Source organism: Eptatretus burgeri, chromosome 3, assembly GCF_056783735.1.
Source record: "Eptatretus burgeri isolate ZD-2024b chromosome 3, Ebu_testis_v1, whole genome shotgun sequence".
Taxonomy (NCBI): Eukaryota; Metazoa; Chordata; class Myxini; order Myxiniformes; family Myxinidae; genus Eptatretus; species Eptatretus burgeri.
This window is the reverse complement of record NC_140963.1, coordinates 41784663-41808262: the sequence shown is the minus strand read 5'-3', so window position 1 is coordinate 41808262 and position 23600 is coordinate 41784663. Positions and strand designations below refer to the sequence as shown.

The 23600-nt window shown below is 43.5% G+C and overlaps 1 protein-coding gene across 5 annotated transcripts in view; it reads left to right on the top strand.

The window, feature by feature from the left end:
- Positions 1–23600, top strand: part of LOC147029767 (uncharacterized) — a 158319-nt gene that overhangs the window by 62242 nt on the left and 72477 nt on the right. For all 5 annotated transcript variants that reach the window (XM_085873095.1, XM_085873097.1, XM_085873096.1 and 2 more), the window contains 2 exons: positions 6576–6652; positions 9481–9577. In XM_085873095.1, coding sequence (XP_085729221.1) covers positions 6576–6652; positions 9481–9577 — 174 coding nt within the window. The remainder of the gene's footprint in view (positions 1–6575; positions 6653–9480; positions 9578–23600) is intronic.

Here is a 23600-nt window from a genome sequence, read left to right as displayed (position 1 = left end):
CACCGGTCCCCGGCCCGCAACAATATGTACTCTACCGGTCAAAAGTTTTAGAACTCCCCCATTTTTCCAGTTTTTACTGAAATTTAAGCAGTTTAATGTTTCAATGTACTCTGAAATTAAAGCATAGAACGAATAAACAATTGCAGATAAAAAAGAAATCATGGAATCGTTTTGTTGAACAAAATTTAATCCAGATTTTTGACTCATCAAAGTAGCCGCCTTTTGCAGCTATAACAGCCGAACATACTCGTGGCATTCTTTCTACAATGGAAATCAAATATTGTTTGGAAAGTTCTTCCCAACACTGTTGTAGAAGTTCCCACAAATGTGTTGCACTTGTAGGTTGCTTTGCTTTCACCCTTCTGTCCAGTTCATCCCAAACCAGCTCGATGGGGTTTAAGTCTGGAGACTGTGCTGGCTATTCCATAATTTGAAGCCTACTTTCTGCTTCTTTTCTTCTAAGGTAGTTCTGACATAGCCTGGAGGTTTGTTTTGGGTCATTATCTTGCTGTGGGATGAACCTTTGACCAACTCAGTGGAGACCAGAAGGAATTGCATGGCGCTGCAAAATGCTGTGGTAGCCCTTTTGGTTCAGGGTGCCAGTCACTCTGTGCAAGTCGCCGACTCTGGATCCAGCAAAAGAGCCCCAGATCATCACGCTTCCTCCTCCATGTTGGACAGTTGGTGTCACACACTGAGAAACCATCCTTTCACCTACTCGATGGTGTACAAAGACCCTGTGTGATGAAACGAAGATTTAAAATTTTGATTCATCGGTCCATAAGACCTTCTTCCAGTTTTCAGTATTCCACTGGTGATGCTTCATGGCTCAGGCAAGCCTCTTTTTATTATTTTGCCATCTTACCAATGGCTTTCTTACTGCCACTCGACCTGTCAAACCTGCAGCTCGATGTCTTCTCTTCACAGTTGAAACTGAAACTTCCTTACTTCAAACAGTGTTAAGCTGTGCTTGAAGCTGCTGTCCTGTGAGCCACCGATCACGCAAGCTGTTGACTCTCAGGAACTTGTCTTCTGATTGTGTTGTGGCTTTGTGTCTGCCAGACCTCTTCCTGTCAGAGTTTCCTCCAGTTCCCAAGTGCCTTTTGATAGTGTAAGAAACTGTACTCACTGACACCTTGGCCTCCTTTGCAATTTCTCAAAAGGAAAGACCAACACTTTTAAGGGTTATAATGGTCTGTCTGTCTTCCTTTGTTAATTGTCTTTTTCTCACCATCATGGCGGCAATATACTACTTCCTGCAGTGCAATATTGTCCACATAATGATTCAGAGGTTGTATCAATACAGTCTGTTCCAACACTGCTTTTATACAAAGGGTTTGTAACTGATCAACAAAAGTTGGGACACCTGCAGGAATTGTTTGCATCAACTTTCAAGGTTTAATTTACTTCCATTGCTGCAGAACAGCTGCAGGTGCTCACCCATTACTTTTTCTCTGAAAAGGACCTTTTTTAACAACTCTGAAATTTACATTATTTTTCAGTTTTTGGTAACCTAAACTTTTTTTAACTTCTGGCAGTTTTCCACTTTGCTTTGTACCATTTCAGGTTTTTCACTGGACTTGAAGTGCTTAAATTTCAGTAAAAACTGGAAAAATGTGGGTGTTCTAAAACTTTAGACCTGTAGAGTATATATACTTGAGCTCTGGTTTATTCGGTGATTTCCGGTACGGTGTTTCCGGGAAGGAGGACGATTGGGTTGGTTGGACCTTGGTGGTAGAATAAAAGAATTGACTCAGAATCTGAAGTCTCGGACATCCTTTTCATCCACAATAAAATTCTTTCAACGTTGAGAGATAGGACCATAAATGATATCTCAAAAAGTTGTTGATGAGTTGTGACAAAACTTGGTGGATGAGTTGTTTAGATGACAAGAACAAGCCGATTCGATTTTGATTCGGGTCCGCATCCAGATCCGGTCTATCAGTGGGATACGAAACGTAAACTGTTCAGCCTCGCACTTTACTGAGTGTCGTTCTAGTTTCGCATGAGATTCGATACAAATCTGTTGAGAATCCCATCATTTGTTAAGATAAATTTTTATAACGGGAATGTTAAGCCCAACTATCAAAAACAAAATGTGAGTCAAAATCTCTGCACAGTGTTGCTGTCAGAAAGCTACTAAATGAGACAAATGTACAGTTTCAGAAAGACATTAAAACAAAAAGGGAATAAGGAACCATAAAAAGACAAATGTAATTGAGCAAAATATTTATTTATTGTGATGGGGAAAGGGGTGGGTGGGGGGGGGGGTTCCATAGATAAAATAGTCTCATTCGTGTGCACGAGTATGGTAGAATTACACCTGTATCAATAATATGTCAGAGACATGTACACTGACAGAGGTGTTGATTGTAAACATTACAGTAGCATCGGGTAGTATTGTGTTGTGTAAAACCTCCTGTACAGACGAGGCTAGTTGGAGGACTTGTGAGCACCAAGACATCACAAAGGCAATGGTTGAATGGAAATTATCATTGGGCGTTTGCCCAGAGGACTGCAGGCGAGAGCAGCAAAGTAAGCCGTGGTGCCATGGAGAGAGGCGGGATGCTATCAGGAAAAGAGCCACCCTCGTGTAGTGGGTGGCCAATGACGTGACAAACTGCGTGCTTGGGGGTGGTCCTAAGGGTGGTCCCAGAGGATTTAAAGGCCACGAATACACATGTGGCCATGTGAGTCGATCTCCTTAATGTGTGAGTGTGGCTGATGACTGGGTGCTCTGGGTGTGAGAGTCCCAGGCAGAGAGTATCTGGATGAGTGTCCGCTCTCTGGTGGTCCTGCACTCTCAATCTCTGAGAGAGATGAGAGCTTTGATAGTCCCGGCTGTGTGTATGCCAGAAAGCATGCGAGGCTCGATCATTTTTCCTTATGTCGGGAGCCTTCTCACCCCCCTCCTGTGTGGATCTTGTGCATGCGCTCTTGGTGTTCCGGGTGTACAAGGTAACACATGTGGGTATGCCATGTTTGTAAATCGTGTCCGATAAGCTCCATGTTGACACATGTGGAATAGTCATTTATAGAGTATGATTCATACTATGGAAGCCAAAGAGGGTGATTTAAGATAAAACACGGATGGGAGATAGAAAAAAAAGAGACAAAGACGAGGATAAAGGTTGACAGGGAATCGATGGAGACATCCGATTCTTTTCGATGTTAATTTGGGTTTACAAATACTTATGCTGACACTCATGAGGATATAGTTATTGAGTATATTTTTTGTTTGTTTGTTATTGTTTTTTTTAGATCCTCATGGAGGATCTCTAAGTCTTACTCACGTTGTAGTTCTTGCAGACTTTTTTGTTTCACAGCCTACAGTTTTCATCGAAACTTCCTGAAACTTGGCATATATATGTAAAAAATACCCTGCGCAGAGAGTAACCCTCTCCGATTTTGAAAATTCCTCCAAGAAAAAAAGTTCTGACATCAAAATATCTCCGCTAATGGAAATCGCCTTAAAAATTATCTCAGAAACTAGGCAAGCTTTTTGAATTCTGTTTGTGGGAATCTAACAGGGCATTAGCAGAGATGAATTACCGCACATATGACACATCACCATGACGTCATATCAATGTTTATGACGTCAGTCCTATTTTTTGACATTTTTTGTTTCACAACCCAGAGTTTTCATCGGATATTCGTGAAACTTGCCATGTATATGCAGAAAGCCCACACGCAGGCAGAAACCATCTCCGATTTTGGAAATTCTTTCTAGAAAAAAAGTTAATGTCATAATATCGCCGCAAATGGAAATCGCCTATACCATTATCTCCGAAATGAGTTTGTTTCACAGCCTTCAGTTTTCATCGACACTTCCTGAAACTTGGCAGATATATGTAAAAATACCCTGCGCAGATAGTAACAATCTCTGATTTTGAAAATTCCTCCTAGAAAAAAAGTTATGACATCAAAATATCTCTGCTAATGGAAATCGCCTAAAAAAATTATCTCCGAAACTAGGCAAGCTTTTTGAATTCTGTTTGCCGGAATCGAACAGGGCATTAGCAGAGATGAATCATCTTACATATGATACATCACTATGACGTCATATCAATTTTTATGATGTCATTCCTATTTTTTGACATTTTTTGTTTCACAACCCAGAGTTTTCATCGGATCTTCGTGAAGCTTGCCATGTATATGCAGAAAGCCCAAGCACAGGCAGTAACCATCTCCGATTTTTAAATTCTTCCAAGAAAAAATGTTGATGACATAATATCGCCGCTAATGGAAATCGCCTATACCATTATCTCCGAAACTCGGCAAGCTGTTTGAATTTTGTTTGCAGGAATCAAGCCAGGCATTAGCACAGATAATTTATTGCAAACCTGATACATCACAATGACGTCATATTCGTTTTTATGAAGTCATCATTAAGAGGACGAGGATCTTAGCTCATTCGAGCTTGTTCTTTTTAATTGTAATGACTTTGACTTCCTGTATAAAGCCACTGTCACACGTTGACATTTTAGCCAGCGTATGGCAATCTATCAAAATGTATGTAAAACGCTGGTGTACGCTGAACTATTGATGTTTGTTTTTTTAAGTTTTTGGCGTATTCATAAAGAGGTGGACATATGCCTAACGTATTAGTAATGCACACAGAACGTTTTGATAACATATAGATAACTTATACCAACGAATGCTTAGCATGTTGTTGGCATTCACAGCCTATGCCCAACGATAGTCTAACGTATGCAAAGCGCGCGGCAGCGTATCGCCGACGATCACGTGGCGTAGCCTATTAAAAGGCTGCCGCTCGACGATTCAAATCATAACCACACTTGACATCGAAGTGTCAAGGCCCTGTCACACCTTGACGGTTTAGCCAGCGTATGCCGATGTATGAAAAATTTGCCGAATACGCTGGCACACGTCGCATACGTTATGGGTAAGTTTTGTATATGTTAAGAGCACGCTGAAGCACACTGAATCACGCTGGCATACATCGTAGTACGCCGAGCACGTCGACAAATTTTAAGCATGCTCAAAATGTTTTGACATATGCCAGCGTATGACGCACATGTTCCACATACGCTGGCCATAAGTTGTATGCACGTTATGCGATCGTTGACACACTTCGACACACATTACTTGTAAGTTACTCATAAGTCGAAACACGTTGAGGTAATGTTTAGCGTACCCGAAACTTATTTCTAACCAATGAGTAACGTGCTTTAAACCTATGAGTAACGTGCTTTGAACCTATGAGTAACGTATCTCCAATGCATATTGACGTATGTAGACGTATTTGACGTCTTCCGGACGACCACAGAATTTACAGCTACCGTATAATGGTGTATTGGCAGCGTTTAGGGGAATTGGTATATAAAAATGGGCTTCACACAGGAGGAACCCGTCAGTGTTACAGACTCCATGGTTTTTTTTGTTTGTTTGGTTTTTTTTTCTTCGGCATGACGGTGATGTTGACATTTCTATTTCTAGTGCGGTTACGATTTAAATCGTTGAGCGGCAGCCTTTTAATTATATTATATTATATTATAAACGCACTAGAAATCGAAGTGTCAACATCACCGTCATGCCGAAGAAAAAAAAGAAAAAAGAAAAAACCATGGAGTCTGGAACACTGACGGGTTCCTCCTGTGTAGCTCATTTATATATACCAATTCCCCTAAACGCTGCCAATACGCCATTATACGGTAGCTGTAAGTTAGAAACACGTTCAGTAAGTTCTGTGGTCGTCCGAAAGACGTCAAATACGTCTACATACGTCAATATGCGTTGGAGATACGTTACACATAGGTTCAAAGCACATTACTCATAGGTTAGAAATAAGTTTCGGGTACGCTAAACATTACCTTGACGTGTGTCAACGATCGCGTAACGTGCCTACAACAGGTTACTCATAGGTTAGAAATAAGTTTTGGGGACGCTAAACATTACCTCGATGTGTTTCGACTTATGAGTAACTTACAAGTAACATGTGTCGACGTGTGTCAACGATCGCGTAATGTGCATACAACTTATGGCCAGTCTATGCGGAACGTGTGAGTCATACGCTGGCATACGTCGAAAAATTTTGAGCATGCTAAAATTTGTCAACGAGCTCGGCATACTACGACGTATGCCAGCATGCTTCAGTGTTCTTCAGCGTGCTCTTAACGTATACAAAACTTTCCCATAACGTATTCGACGTGTGCCAGCGTTTTAGACAAATTTTTCATACGTCGGCATATGCTGGCTAAATCGTCAAGGTGTGACAGCGGCTTTAGCGTGGTGTGGCTCACTGGCTAAGGCGGTGTCTTGGGATCCTTGGGGTCCTGAGTTCAAGCCCCGCTGGCTGCTGAGTTAGCATCAGGGAGGTTGACTCAGCCTGTCATCCTTCTGAAGGTTGGCGAAATGAGCACCAGTATATTGATACTAATCCCTGCAGGGTCGAAGGCGACTAAAGGGTTGGCGTCAGAAAGGACATCTGGCCGTAAAAACATTTTCACAACAAAGGGTACCATGATTGGAGCCTGCAAAAAGCTGACCCCTGCTCAGGGATAAAGGCTTTCAAATGGTGTAATGATCATGACTTTGACTTCCTGTCTTTCCAGACTGCAAATATGAGGGTCATGTTTATGAGAATGGAGAGGCATTCAATCAAGACCCTTGTACACATTGCGTCTGCCTGGTAGGTTCTCAGCAGTTTCATGAGCTTTCTTTTGGTGTCTCACATAGATAGAACCCTGAACAAAATTTCTCACAAGATCTGGTGAAATATTCAACATAGTTCTATCAGATCCAATGAGGAGTCATGGATTATTTTTGTAAGAGAGGTAAGAAGCATAAGCACTTCTGTCTATGTAATCGTATGTGAATGTGAGTGTCGAGGCGGACATCAGCTGTTTGATCCTTTTAACTTTTTTCTGAGGCTCTTGGATGAGCTTGCACATATGTTACATGCGGGACATTCGGTGGCATTAATGTACTTGAACATTAATTTTAGAGAACTTAAGGGACAATGGATAAACCAATATGGTAATGGAACCTTTTGCGATTCCACTATCATGAGGTAAGTGTTCAAATGTGAATGCCAAGTAGGCCAACTCAAAAAGGGTTCATTCAAAGGCTCTTTCCAGCACATCCTCACTCCCAGCAATGGTGCCTCCAACGGACAGCACCTGCATGAAATGAGAATGTTATTTCCACCAATGGAGGGATGAGGAAGGAAGCAATGAAAAGAAATTCCTAGGTTTTTGTCTTCCTCTTGAATTCGCTTACCTTGCTATGCTGATTTACTTTCTTTACGATAGGAAAATATTGTTACGTTTTTGGAGGGGGTTAGACATTGCCATTTAACAGATAGAAGTGTATAGTGTAGTATGGCCCGTGTACAAGTAGCCCATCTCGATGTGATTAAATAGGGAAACATTAGCTTAAGAATTGTCTTGTTTGAATGTGCACCATATAGGGGATGGTGCATGGTAATAATTAATGAGGGATTTCAGTGAGCGATATTGTGCGTATAACCCCTTGTAATGCCCCACCGGATGAGGTCGAGAAGAGGAGCTGTGCTGTCCAGAAAGTAAGAGGAGGAGCTTTTCAGAGATTTTTTGGGTACGTCTGGTGAAAGCAAGTTGACGGGAGTTGGGAGCGAATAGGCGCAAGGAGAAGGAAGAAGGGTAAATGACTCATGACAGAGGGGAATAGAGGAGGGTTGGGCATGAATCACAAGTAGAAAGAGAGGAGGGATTGCACCAACAAAGAAGGAGATTACGTGTTGCAGAAAAACAGTTGCTCTCTATGTGTTGCTTGCCTGCCTGCCTTCTCCTGGTCCTGCTCTTGTAGTGGCCAGTGTGACCACTCCTTGGCTTTTTCACAAGATCTTGGCTATTTGTTGTTCACCTTGGCATCTTGGTTTTCTATTACCATCGCTTTTCCGAAACCTTGTGAATTCTTGGCTTTTTTCATTGGCTCACCTTGGCATTTATGAAAATGAGGAGTGGTCACACTGGTAGTGGCCCTGCGTTGTTGTTCCTGTTCTTGCAGTAACCCTGCTTCATCATTCCTGTCTTACCCTGTTCATCCTCCATCAGTGTGTTTCATCATCTCCTACTCATCTCCTCCACACTTGCTCATTCACCAGCAGCTTAGGCTCATCCAGTTCACATTTCCTATCCCTGTCTGTGAATAAATCTGGTGTGTGGCACCATCGGTTTTATTTGTGTTGTAATTGATTAGTTATTTATTGATTCCGTGTTCCCCCTTCTTCCCTTCCCCAAGTCATCGTACTCCTTCGTTGTGATTACACCATCCCCTGGTTCTTTTATCTATTTGATTCAGGAAACAAACTCGTTGGTTTTAAAAGAGTTAAGAGCTTTGTGTGCTTGCGATTCCCGTGGGAGCAAAGCCGCCATTGTTCGAATGCACTCTAAGGGAGCAAAAGCCAGTTTCGGTCTTTCTGTCCGGCTTTGGTCTTAATCGGCGTGGACACAACAATATATCTGCTCATGACACTTCGATTAAGATTTGATTTTATAAACTTTTTTTGTGTACCTATCAGTTTTTCTCTACAAGGTCAAGGCTCGTGGAAGAGCTAGAACATACTATGGATGAGGATGCAACAGAACAAAAGAACAGCAGAGGGGACACAAACGGCAGAGAGGGGGGACACCAGCAGCAGGGTTGAAGGACAAAATAGAGGACAAATAAGGGGTGTGGGGGCGGAATGAGGTGTAAGGGAGGGTGCGTGTGGTGAACAAGATGGATACAGAAACTCTTCAGAGGAAAACACTGGAAATTTGGAAGGAGGTGACCCTGGTGATAGGGGAGGGGAGGGAGGTTTAACGGGGGTAGAAAAGATCATGGTTTTGAATGGCAGATGATCTGAAATGGTGGTGAACAGCTGTCTTGACGACCTGAAGGGAAGAATGAGATTGAAAAGAATGTGGAAGTTGGTTCCACAGGTGGAAAGAAGAGGAACAAATGAGTGGAGTTGAGCAGTGATTCTTGATTTTGGAAGTTTCACCAGCAGTGGGTTGCTGATAGACCGCATGCGCCATGCTCACATTTAATGGGGATAAAGCACGGAAAGAGGTATGGTATATGATGAAAATATGGTAAAACACCGAACAAGGTAGGACCATCGAGATGCATCGTCATCCAGTCAGTTTGGCAGAAATCTACTTGACGTAATCGGTATTACAATGCCTGGCCACTTTACGTGAATGTCGTGTTTGCATCCCTATATGCCAGCCATCACACATCTTGGAGATCTTAATTTACTCTGTTGATGGATGTGTTGTTGTAGCACTGTGCTATCAGAAGCTTTCAAGACAGCTGCTGAGAATCTCAACAGATCTCATAACAAATCATGGGATATGTTTGTAAGCAATATAATAATTCTACAATGGTGACATAGCATAAGCAAGTTGGGCCAAATCGCTGTCTCTTCACCTTTAGTTGTACATCATATTTCTACCTCTGCTAAGCCCCTATGCCTCTTTCTCTTCCCTTTAGGATGGCAATGTTTCTTGTGAGATAGAGCATTGTGTCACTTCGTCTTGTCCCAATCCTGAGTTGCCTCCTGGCCAATGCTGTCATATATGTCCCAAAGGTAAGCCCAGGCCTCACTCTGATTTTGCTGTGTTGATGTTTGCTCTCCCATTCTGATGATCATGAGACATTTGGTGTCAAATGCTTAGGTCTGCAAAGTCCAAGGTTCATGGAAGAGTGGAATAATAGGTAGCTAAATGGTCAACATACAAAGTGTGACAATGGAAAAGCAGGAGGACATGAACACACGCACTATAACATAAAGGGGGTAACTGGTGAAATTGGGATAGGCTTTCAGCCTGTGTAGAAAAGCTCACAGACATAAATGAGAGATACCTGAAGTGGTGGTGGGCAGCAAACATGAAGTCTGAAGTAAGAGCATAAAACAACAAACTCAGTTGAACGGAGTCATCAGCAAAGTGATACACTGGATATTTCCAGTGATGAAGATAGATCAAGAACACAAAGATTGATGTACATAAAGAACACGACTTCCCTCAAAACATGACTCTCAGGAGTAGTGGGGTTGAGAGGGGGGGTTGAGGATTTGAAGAAGAAAGGGGGAGCTGTGGACTTTGAGGGGGGATGGGGGTGGGTTGAGGACATGAAGGAGAAAGCAGGAGTGGAGGACAGATAATTTGAATGGGGTGGGGTGGGGGAGAAGGGACAGGGTTGGGAAAGGGGGTTGAGGCTTTGGAGTGGGGGCTTGAGGATTTGGGGTTGGGAGAGAGGGGTTGAGGACTTGAAGAAGAAAAGGGGAGTTGTTTACCTGGGGTTTGAGGGGGTTGAGGACTTGAAGAAGAATGGGAAAAGAGAGGACAGAGAGTTGAGAGAGGGGGTTTGAGGACTTGGGGTGAAGAGTGGGCTTGAAGATTTGGAGTTGGGAGAGGGCTTACAGACTTGGGGTTGAGGGGGTTGAGGACTTAAGTAAGAAAGGGGGGAGAGAGGTCAGAGAGTTTGGGTGGGGGCAGAGAATGGACAGAGAACTGAGAGAGGGGAGTTGAGGACCTGAGGGGGCTTGAAAGATTTGGGGCTGGGAGGTGGGGGGGAGGGGGGGATGGGGGGGATTGAGTACTTGAAGAAGAAAGGGGTTGAAAACTTGAAGTCAACTTTTACATTACATGCAATTTCCATAGGTCCCTGCTATTATGCTGTCAAAGAGCATTTCTAGAAAACTCTGGAATTATATTCCACATGCTATTGGAAACACATTCCCTTTGAACAGCCCAGTGAAGCCAGGTTATCTGCTCGTAACTATGTAAATGAAAATTGCGTGATTGTGTCTGAATGGGGTAATGTCATAACCGCAGCATGAATAATGCTGAATGATACCTCATTTAAAAGTTATTGGGTCTACACAGTGCATGCAGAGGTCTACAAATATCAATATTCACACACTTTTGAGTTATTTTCATTTTTGTGCCTAGGCTGCACACACGGGCAGTGTATATGCTCAGAGTCACTGCTTTGCACACCTACCAGAAGTGAAAAATTATACAGCCACAAGCTATTCAGTCAATTCCGTCCAACGTATATTTACTTTGTCATCAATTTACCTTAGCGAGAAACCTGAGCAGTCTGAAGAGTAAGGCCTAGGTCACATTTGCCACGGCGGCCGTGGGGTCTCCAAAATCTACGGCCACTAGCAATTATACGGCGGCCGCAGTATTTCCACGGTCACACAATGTAGCAGTCATATATGTTTTATTTTTCAGGGAGCTGCACGGCATGTTTTTTAAATTGTGGAGACCGAAAATGTGGGGTTGCCGTACGGTCTTTGATTTGATGTCGCACGGTGACCTTAGGGCGTTTCTGCGGCAGCCATAGAATTTTCAAGGCAGACGCAAGGTGCCCGCAAGGCGACCGCAGGGGGCCGCAGGGGGGCCCTCAGACGAACGTGCGGCCAGACGGACGGTAATGAATGGGTTAATTTTTTGGGGGGTTTTACCAGTTATTTTTTTCGGCTTGTCGAATAGCTGAAATGTTGAACGTTGAAATGAACGTTGAAATGAAAAAAGTTATAACTCCGCGTTATAATTCCACAGCGACCTTACGGCCTGTAAAATATAGCCAAACGGCGTAGGGCCACCCTGAGGCCACCTCAGAAACTCTGCGCCCGCCGCACGTTTCTGTCAATTCAGAGGGCCTACGGCCGCCGTATCCTCGCCGTAGAGCAAATGTGACTTAAGCCTTAGGTCTTAGAAATTGTGGAGACCGAAAACGTGGGGTTGCCATACGGTCTTTGATTTGATGTCGCACGGTGACCTTGAGCGGGCCCTGCGGCAGCCATAGAATTTTCAAGGCAGACGCAAGGTAGCCTCAAGGTGCCCGCAAGGCAACCGCAGGGGGCCCTAAGGCGAACGTGCGGCCAGACGGACAGTCACGAATGGGTTAATTTTTTTTTTACCAGTTTTTTTTTTTCGGCTTGTCGAATTGCTACGGCGAACGTAGAAATGAAAAAAGTTATAACTCCGCGTTTTCATTCCACGGTGACCTTACGACCTGTAAAATATAGCCAAACGGCGTAGGGCCACCCTGAGGCCACCGCAGAAACTCTGCGGCCGCCACACGTTTCTGTCAATTCAGAGAGTGTACGGCCGCCGTATCCTCGCCGTAGAGCAAATGTGACTTTGGCCTAAGTGACTCTTATGCGGTCTTGGAGTTGGGGAATGGAGCACAGAGAGTTGGAGTGGGTGTGAGGGGGGGTGGGGCAGATAAGGGACATAGTTGGGGAAAGAGGGGTTGAGGCTTTGGGGGTGTGGAGTTGAGGACTTGAAGAAGAAAAGGGGAAGAGCAGACAGAGTGGGAGGGGGCAGAGAGGGGACAGAGAGCTGGGAGAGGGGGTTTTATTTTCTTGGGTGGGGAGGGAGCTTGAAGATTTGGGGTTGAGTTGTTGGGGCTTATAGGAGGGGGGTTGAAGACTTCAGGAAGAAAGGGATTCAGGACTTGAAGTCACATTTTACATTAGGAGGAACTTCCGCGGATCATTGTTATTATGCTGTGAACAGACATTCCTAGCAAACTCCCGAAGTATCCCATACTCTATTGGGAACAAATTGCCTTACAATAGCCTGGTGGGACTAGGTTGGCTGCTGGTATCTAATAAAATGGCCCTGACTGCTTGGTTGACAATGAGGGAATCCACATCCATTGGTGACATAGTGGAAGCTGGATGTCCATGGTGGAATGATCTACACCGAAGCCAAACTAATGGTCAAGTGATCAGAAAGTTAGAGAAGAGATTATTGTGGTGGGTTGTTGCAATGATCAATTCCATTACTACTTTGATTATGATGGGGAGAAGGCGAACCAATCTCTTATTGAGAAGGTCAGTTTTGGCACCATTCTTATCAATTAGGGTAACATTGGAAACTTTACTTGATACAGGCAAGCAGTTATCAGAGAAGACCTGTGAAAGAGCAGAGAAAGGGGAGTAGCTAGAGCAGATAAACAAATCGAACATGAAAAGCACAGATACCATCAGTACAGGTCCAATAACGGTGGAGGAGTCAAGAATGGCTTGGAGTTTCTCCTTTTTTGTGGGAAAGCGGCTCAGAGGACAGAGGAACTCTCACCAAGTTTTTTGTGGAAGGTGAGAAATCAGTGAGTGGAGAAGCGAGAACATAGAATGGACCAAAACATAGCAGAATGAAAACAACAATGGAAAGCCATGGGAGGGGGAGTGGGAGAAACACGTAAACAGCATGCTGGAGCAACAAAATAGAGGGGAACTTGGAGAAATAATAGATATGAGAGAAAGGAGAGGAGGGGGAGGACGACAAAGGGGTAAAAAGGCTGGCTACAAGTGAAAACTCCCAATCACAGAAGTGGAAAGGAAAATTTGGGAAGCAGAAAGATTTGGTTCCTCTTCCTCTTCTTTTTCTTTTGTATGGCATTGGATTGGCAACATTTTTGTTGGTTTATTTGGATATTTGAATACCACATAATCACATCAAGTGTGAGCCTGTGGATGTCAGTCAGGCCTGAAGGGAAAGAACAGCTTGGACATTTTGATATAATATGGGTTACGTTTGAACTAGTTTTCCCCAATCAAATTTAGGGGTTGACCTCATCTTCCATTGAAAACGTTTTTTGTGTACATATTCCCTGAGATGTCCATATCCTGTTAAGCTTGCATCACTCTTGGTGGGGCAGGTGAAAGTCATCAGACTCCAAGGAAGGGTGAGGAACAAGGTGTTTGTTGTCAGCCATTGAGTTATTCGAAGCAGCCTGCTATTGTTGTGTGCCGGCGAGACTGGGCATAACACTACTCGCTTTCAGGACTTTAATCTTCGCCGAGCAGGATTTTTAAGATCCTGATAGAAAGGTATCTTTGGATTCCTGTTGATTCGGTCAAACAAATGGTTGGTCTGGACATCTCGCCAAATCTTCAAAGGTTCAATATGCGACAAGATCTGTTAGATATGATTTAGTCTCATACCACAGAGTCACACTTTTGGCTTCTGCTTCACTGCCAATTGCATAGTTGAGCTATGGAGCTCGAAATCCCAGGAAACAAATACCACGATAACACCACGAAACCCTCAAAAGGAAAACGATATCGGTAAAAAAAAAAAACACAAAGAAATGGCAGGAAGTCAAAGTTATATTAATCTTTTTGAAACATCCTGTATATATATATATATATATATATATATATATATATATATATATATATATATATATATATATATATATATATATATATATATATATATATATATATATAGTTGCGAATTCGCTCCCGCTGGCGTGCAAATGGTCACGTGACTCGAATCGCGGCACGTCGCCCACCGGATGGACAATTCTGTCGTGACCCTCTCGGACTAACGCCAGGAGCTAGTCACGGGTGGGCCTTTCGGTCTCACCACCATCGTGCCAATCGGCCACCCGCGTGGGATAGGGTTGTTCGCCAAACTCGACCAACCTAAGTACCCACGCGGATGGTAGACCGGGCGATCACACCTCGCCGCAGGTCGACTCCGGACACGGGCCGCTTAAGCGATCCGTTCCGTGCTATCGGGATAACCGAGTGGTGTTATCGTCGGCCTCGACGGTTCCGATTAATTATCGGGCGTATTAAGCCCACGACGAACCCGTTACATGAAGAAAGATGGAGATTCAATTAAAGAAAAGACGAAGCGAAATGGGAAAACAGTTCAACATAATGCACATTTATTCCGCGGCACACGGAGAGCACACATATACAGCCAAACAGAATGCACATATATCAAATGCAACAAAAGAAACAATGACGCAGAGATACTACCGACTAAGACCGACACACGGCAACACTTACACAGTTTTACTTCACCAGACTGGCGCCGACACACATTTTCTCAAAAGCAAAGGAAACAAGCCACCCTCATAGGCAAGGTGGCAGACGGGCCCGTAGGCCAATGTATGCACAGGACCTGAAGGAGCGGTCAGGCCCGCGAGACCGTGGGGGGGGGGTCCTACCCGTGTCCTCGTGATGAGCCACAAATGTGGCTGCGTGGCGGTGCCCCGTCTTCGTGCTCCTTCGCGGGTTTCGTTGGCACCGCTTGGAGTGGGGTGGGAACGGGGCCCCCTTTTCGCACTCTCTCAGTGCGGGGGAAAAGGGGGGGGGGGAATTGTTGATGCCCTGGGGGAAGGAGAATGGTTGGCTTGCTTGGGTCCCACGACGAGCGATCCCACCGCGACCTCGTCGCCGACCACCGTCTTCCCTGCCTCGGACCCGAGCTCCTTGGACTCTTCCCCCAATTCTCCTCAGCCGACTGCAGAAAACCACCTTGACGCCTTCACCTCCCGACTCCACTCTCTGCCACCAAAACTGACTCAACGCGCAACAACTCTTCTGCGCAACAACTCTTCTGCGCAACAACTCTTCTTTATTCGCCTCAAGCTCGCCGTTTTATAGGCCGGCAGGAGAAAACAATATACAAATTTCCGGATCAGGATGACCTCGGGGGCAGGGCCACGCTCGCCCATTGGACGGAGGAAAAGGGGCGTGAATCTCCCCTGATCCTACAATTTGCATATCTCGATTCCACACAGACGCGCCTGGAGGCGGGGCCAAGCCGCCCCGCACTTCCTGATTGGACGGATCAGAAGTGGGCGTGTAGCATTCCTGATCCAAATTCTCCTCGGAAAAGCCACTATTTGCAGTCGCGGCTCGGCGCGTATCTTGTACGAGCCCAGGTCAGCCCGACGCTCGGTGCTCACAGGTGGTGCGGGAATGGCCGCAGAAGGAGAGAGGTGAAGGTGGTGGAGGGTTTCCGGCGGTGGCCGATGGCCATGGTGCCGTTTGGAATGGCGCTGATGTGATGTTTGCGGGAGCGAGTTGTGAAGGTAAAGGTCGTGGCTGTTGGCGTTGTTGTTGTTGTCTGACGGTTGGAGCGTGGTTGGTTCAAAATAAAGATAGAACAGAAAAACGGCAATCTCAAAGCGTCGCAGCCCGAATGAATCACATTTATTCCCTCTAAACAACGGGTTTGGGGCTAACTACACAAGTACTTACAGAGATATCTCACCTACTGGACCTGAATGGTGGTTTGCGAATTTCCACAGCCGTAACAATATATATATATATATATATATATATATATATATATATATATATATATATATATATATATATATATATATATATATATATATACACACACACACACACACACACACACACACACACACACACACACACACACACATAAGGGTGTGCTCCACGGTTCACAGGCAATGATCCTAACTCCAACATTCCACCATATTTGGACTGGTGCAACCCCATTGGGCTGTGTTCGGTGAGGGAAAAGGAGTTGATCCCACACTCTGTACTTTTCTTTTATTTTCTTCTTGTCTTTTTCTTCTTCTTTTTCTTCTTCTTCTTCTTCCTCTTTTCTTTCTTCTTCTTCTTCCACTGCTCTTCTTCTTCTTCATCTTCCACTGCTCTTCTGCTTCTTCACCACAGATTGAATGATTGTCTTGGGTCGCTCATCTGCATTTTTTTGTTCATTAATTTTTTTCATTTATTTCTATTTTCATTTATGGATGTTATCCGAGCCTGGTGTTGGCGCAGTGGTTAGGGCAGCGGCTTGGGATCCAAAAGGTCCTGAGTTCAAGCCCCGTTGGGCCACTGAATTAATACACCAGGGGGTTGACTCAGCCTGTGACCTCCTTCCGAGGTCGGTGAAATGAGTACCAGTATACTGGGCCAGTGTATACCCCGGTTAAAATAGGTGTACCTTATCCCTGTGTCGTAAGAGGCGACCAGGGTTGCGTCAGGAAGGGCATCCGGCGTAAAACATGTGCCAAATCACTATGCGGATCATACGGATGATCCGCTGTGGCGACCCCTAACGGGAGCAGCCGAAAGAAGAAGAAGATTTATGGATGTTATCCAATGATTCTGTGATTTTTTTCCCCGGTGTACTGGCTTTTCTGTCCATCAGAACGCAAAACTTCAGCTTTCTACGTCACCTAGAAGGTACCGATCCGTAATATCAGTCATTGAGTCAGTGAGTGAGTGAGTCAGTCAGTGGTGAGAAAGAGCTTTTTACATTATATATATACACAGGGGCTGCAAAAGTAGGTATACAGTAATGAAAAAAAGTAGAGTCCTTACTGTATACCTACTTTTGCAGCTCCTCTGTGTGTGTATGTATATATATATATATATATATATATATATATATATATATATATATATATATATATATATATATATATATATATATATATATATATATATATATATATATATATATATATATATATATATATATATATATATATATATATATATATACATGTTGTTTCAAAAAGAGTGATGCAACTTCAAATGTTTATTTACAAAGAAAGAGAAACCTCAGGAACGTGAACCAAACGTTTCTTGAAAGCTTATGACATGGTATTTTCTCTCACTGATTGCTATTGCAGGAAGTCACTGCTCGAGTTAGTGAGAGCCCAATGTCTGAAATTGGCATTTACGCAAAATTCTTGTAATTGACATTCTCGATGTATTGTTATGGGGCCGGGTAAAGCACGACCGCGAGAGGGAGCAGTAGAGTCGGCTCCACCGAACACACCGGAATTGAGGTCGTGCCTTTTGGATAAGTCCGAAAGGCACGGGTCCCTTACTGGACCATGAATCGCCAATAATTCGACCGCGTGGGGTAGGGTCAATTGCAAAACTTCAATATACCTAATTACCCATGCGGACAAAGTTACTGGGGAATTCACACCCTCAACGGACCTTGAGCGGAGATTACCAAGGCCCGTCGGACCAAATGAACAATTTACCGATCCCGAACGGCCTCGCTATTTCTCAATACACACCGTGCCAAGCCAATGAAAGAAACACAGAAACGAGCTGGAACATTTAACAAAAGGGATATTTATTTATCATGGGGCAGGGGAGCATGCAAGAAGGCAGAGTTAACCGAATACTGAAGGAATAGCAATTTATGTACAAGCACTTATGCAGTTTTACTTAATAGACTGGCGGCACACACACACACACACACACACACACACACACACACACACACACACACACACACACACACACACACACACAAACGTACACCCAAAAAAGAAACGGACCTGTCAGGTCTTTATTGGAGGCCTCCAACTCAAGGAAAGGTGAGCTGGAGGTCAGAGCCTATTCTTGGACCTTTCCGCCTCGTGCGGTTATCGACGATCCGGTGTGGCAGGTCTCGTGCCCGGCACACAATGCCGCTCCAAGTCCAGGCAGGCGATCCTCGCAGGACAGGCGCGCAGGCACACAGGCCACAAGAGAAGACGCTCTGTTGGCAGGGCCCCAGGAAGGCGACGACTGGCTTCAGAAGACCACCAGAGGTCCGAAGACCAGAAGACAACTCCTTTTCAAAGACCAGAAGACAACCACTCTTCCGAAGACCAGAATACAACTCTCAACTCTCTCACTTTTGGCCCACACGTGTTTCTCTTATCCCACGCTCACACTCCCTCATTGGGCAGGGAGAACGCTCTCTGCCCATATTTGGATCCAAGCCAGAATGAAATGCTTGTGCCCATATTTGGGGTGAAGCCAGAGCGTAACGCTTGCGTCCATATTTGGGGCGAAGCCAGAGCGCAACGCTTGTGCCCATATTTGGGGTGAAGCCAGCATACCAACGTCCAGAGAAAACCTGCCTTGCACACTGGACTCCACCCACATACGTGCTGACACGCATGCGTGCAATGGTGCCGGTAGATAATGGTGGAACGAAGCGAGGGCAGGTGTCGTTGTTGTTGTTGTTGGTAATTTAAATCCTAACCATCAAAATAACTCAGCGCACGTACAATTAATCACCCATTAAACACAGGACAGGACCCTTACTAGAAACACATACTTACCGATATAGCTGATCTATAGGACCTGGATGTTGTGTGCAGTAAGCTTTCAAATTCGCAACAGTATGCCCTCCGTGGTTCAGAGAGGCATTGATCCTGACACCAAAGTTCTGTCCAACTTTCCTGTAGATCTCATGTGGCACTTCCTGGAGGTAGTCTTACACCTCCTGCTTCAGATCATCCAGTACGGCAGGGCGGATGGTGTAGACAGAGCCCTTGGCAGCTGCCCAGAACCAGTAGTCCAGAGGGTTTAAGTCTGGGCTATGGGGTGCCCAGTAATAAGTGGTACCCAGGGCAACGAGGTGGTTTCTGAAGAGCTGCCGCAGGAAAGTGATGATGTGATCAGCTCTACACAGGGGTGCACCATCCTGCATAAACCAGGTAATGCTGAGCTAGTTTGGGTGCCCTTTTGGGCTCGATCATTCTGAAGCATAGCCCGGTAGCACTCACCGTTGATCGTCACCATCCTGCTGTTGTCCTTCTCAAACCAGTAAGGCCCTAGCATTCCCCATCTGGCAATGAAAGCACCGAAGCACATGACCTTAGGCCCTTTCAGGTACCTCTCAGTGATCTCAGCTGGTTCTGCCCCCCAGAAAATGTGGTTGTGGTTGTTGATGGCACCACTCAAGTGGAAATGGGCTTCATCACTGAACCCTATCAGGTTGATCCAGTTTGGGTACAGCTCCATCCTGTCACTGAGCCAGGTGCACATATCAAGTGTCCTCATGTCATCTTGACTCATTTTATGCCTTATCGAGATGATGTATGGGAAAAGCTTCGGTTCTTTAGTGAGGATACGCCAGACTGATATTGGTTTAATGCCGAGCTCCCAGGAGCGCTGGTGGTGGGACTTCTTGTGACTGTCCACTACAGAATCCCACATGGCGTCGATGTTGGCTTGGTTCTTGGTTCCTGATGCTGGCCAGCCATTGTTCCTTTGTTCTGGTTGTGTACTGTACCCTTGTGCTAAAAATGTTTCACAATACGTTGAATGGCACAATTTGTGGGTCCATCACGTGGTATGAAGATGTATTCCTGGCAGAAGGTCCGGCGGGTGTCCACATATAATTTAGTCTCATACCATAGAGCCCCCACTTTTGGCTTCTGCTCCACTGTCAAAGGCATAGTTGAGCTACACAGCGAGAAATCCCACATGACCTTAGGCCCTTTCAGGTACCTCTCAGTGATCTCAGCTGGTTCTGCCCCCCAGAAAATGTGGTTGTGATTGTTGATGGCACCACTCAGGGAAGAAATACCACGATAACACCACCAAACCCTGAAAAGGAAAACGGTATCAGTCAAAAAACAAAGAAATGGCAGGAAGTCAAAGATATATCAATCTTTTTGAAACACCCTGTGTGTATGTATGTGTGTGTGTAGATATATAATGTATATTTTTACAAATGTATATTTTTTTTATATGCAGTATGCATATGTGTGTGTGTATATATATATATATATATATATATATATATATATATATATATATATATATATATATATATATATATATATGTATATATATATATATATATATATATATATATATATATATATATATGTATGTATTTCTTTATTTATTTATTTTTTAAAGAAGAAGAAGGAGCTTCAAGTAAAAAAAACAGATTGACTCCACTAATTTTTGCAAAAAAGCGAGAGCAGACCCAGTCTCAGGCATAACGAGTTGATCTGTTTTTTACTTTGGTTGGAAGTGCCTTCTTCTTTAAAAATGTGTAATCCCAACCGCCCCAGTCTGATAACAAAATACATATTTATTTATTTATTTATTTATTTATTCATATATGTACTGGTGTGTGTGTGTGTGTGTGTGTGTGTGTGTGTGTGTGTGTGCGTGCGTGCGTGTGCGTGCGTGCGTGCGTGCGTGCGCGTGCGTGCGCGCGCGCGTGTGCGCGCATGCATGTGTCAGTATCTAAAATCATGAAACACAGCAGCCTGAAACTTTGCATGCACACTAAGAAAACTCCAAGTAAGTGTATGACTGAAAATTGGGTGTTTGGGTTTAGTAAAACACCCATTTTGAAGATAATTGACAACCTGATTTAATTATATCCTTTAGTAGGCGCATCCTTGGTCATCGCTCAAAATGGGATCTGAAGGCGTATCCAAGGTAACCCCACTGGGGTCTGAAGCTGCCATGCTTTTTGGCTTGCTCAAACATGCCTTAGCTTGGAATAGGTTGCAATGATTTCTTAACGATAAAGTTTTTTGTTTTTTCACTTTACTCACTGATATTATCGAATGCCTGTTCATCACAGCTCTGAATCACTGTTTACATCACTTTTGTAAGTGCTGTAGTTTTCAAATTAAGAGCTTGGAGCAATTTCATGCACTATTATTATATGATGCAATTTTCCACGATCTACTCTCATGGACGACTTAAAGTATATCATCGAAATATTATTTTGTGTTTGAGGATCAGATATCATCTGGACAAATAAGTGTCGAATTCTGGAGTGAAATCTGATAATTTAAATAAGTAATGAGTCTTATAACTAAGCCTTTGAAACCTATTGACTTTGAGCAAGCAAGGCTATTGTCCCTCTTTCTCCATATCTACACAAGAAAATGTGAAATTTCCAAAGCAAGAAACTTATCTTCTTCCACTGTTTGGAGACTTATATAGAGTGAACAAAAGATTTCGGAATGTGCCAAAATTAAGGCATTAAAAATATGTTAGAATGCATTCACTGTTTGACATCGTGCCCTGTGCCCCAGAGGGACCGCCCATCCATAGCATCTGCCAAATCTATGTCCACATCCTTGGAGGGTTTGTGAGGTGCTCCGCAGTGAAACAAAGCAAATCTGATGAAAAACGGACGCTTCAAAAAATAGCCATAATGTTTGCATGGACCACGAACTGATGCACCACATGACACATGTACAGATGAGCAGGCAACACAGTGAATCATCTGCAATGTCTCCCTCACAGGCGATAAAACTTGGCAATGTCTCCAGGTTTGTTCCACATCAAATAGCAACTCTTTAATCGATAAAGTCATTGTTGGAATGAATTCATTTAATTTCTTTCACCTCTGTGGGCGCAGTGAAGACCTGCTTTAAACTTGAAGGGATCTTATATGGTATGCAGGCACAGCCTGGCCAGCCGTTCCTTAAAAACATCTCACCACCACGTTATTAAAAACACCTCACCACCATGTTATAAAAACATCTCACCACCATATTAATAAAAACATCTCACCACCATGTTATTAAAAACACCTCACCGCCATGTTATTGAAAACATCTCAACGCCATGTTAATAAAAACATCTCACCGCCATGTTATTAAAAACACCTCACCGCTATGTTATTAAAAACATCTCACCCCCATGTTATTAAAAACATCTCACCACCATGTTATTAAAAACACCTCACCACCATGTTATAAAAACATCTCACCGCCATGTTATTGAAAACACCTCACCGCCATGTTATTAAAAATATCTCACCGCCATGTTATTAAAAACATCTCATCACCATGTTATTAAAAACATCTCACCACCATGTTATAAAAACATCTCACCACCATGTTAATAAAAACATCTCACCACCATGTTATTAAAAACACCTCACCACCATGTTATTCAAAACATCTCACCGCCATGTTATTAAAAACATCTCACCGCCATGTTATGAAAAACATCTCATCACTGTGTTATGAAAAACATCTCACTGCCATGTAATTAAAAACACTTCACCACCATGAAATTAAAAACATCACACCACATTATTTTTTTTAAAACCTCACCACCATTTTATTTTTTAAAAACCTCACCTCCATGTTATTAAAAATACCTCACCACCACGTTATTAACTACACTTCACCACCATGTTAGTAAAAACACCTCACCACCATGTTTTTAAAAACACCTCACAACTATGTAATAAAAACACCTCATCGCCATGTTATTAAAAACACCTCACCACCATGTTTTTTAAAAACACCACACCATGTTATTAAAAACACCTCACCACCCCGTTATTTAAGAATAACCTCACCACCATGTTATGAAAAACACCTCACCACCACGTTATTTAAGAAAAACCTCACCACCATGTTATGAAAAACACCTCACCACCACGTTATTTAAAACACCTCATCGCCATGTTATTAAAAACACCTAATCGCCATGTTATTAAAAACACCTCACCGCCATGTTATTAAAAACACTTCACTGCCATGTTACTAAAAACACCTCACCGCCATGTTATTAAAAAGACTTCACCGCCATGTTATGAAAAACACCTCACAACCATGTTATTTAAAACAACTCACCGCAGTGTTACTGAAAACACCTCATCGCCATGTTATTAAAAACACCTCACTGCCGTGTTATTAAAAAACCTCACCACCATGTTATTAAAAACACCTCACCACCATGTTATTAAAAACACCTCACCACCATGTTATTAAAAACACCTCACCACCATGTTGTTAAAAACACCTCACCACCATGTTATTAAAAACACCTCACCACCACGTTAATTAAAACACTTCACCGCCACGTTACTAACACCACCTCACCACCATGTTAATAAAAACATCTCACCACCATGTTATTAAAAACACCTCAACACCATGTTATTCAAAACATCTCACCACCATGTTATTAAAAACATCTCACCGCCATGTTATTAAAAACACCTCATCGCCATGTTATTAAAAACACCTCACTGCCATGTTATTAAAAACACCTCATCGCCATGATA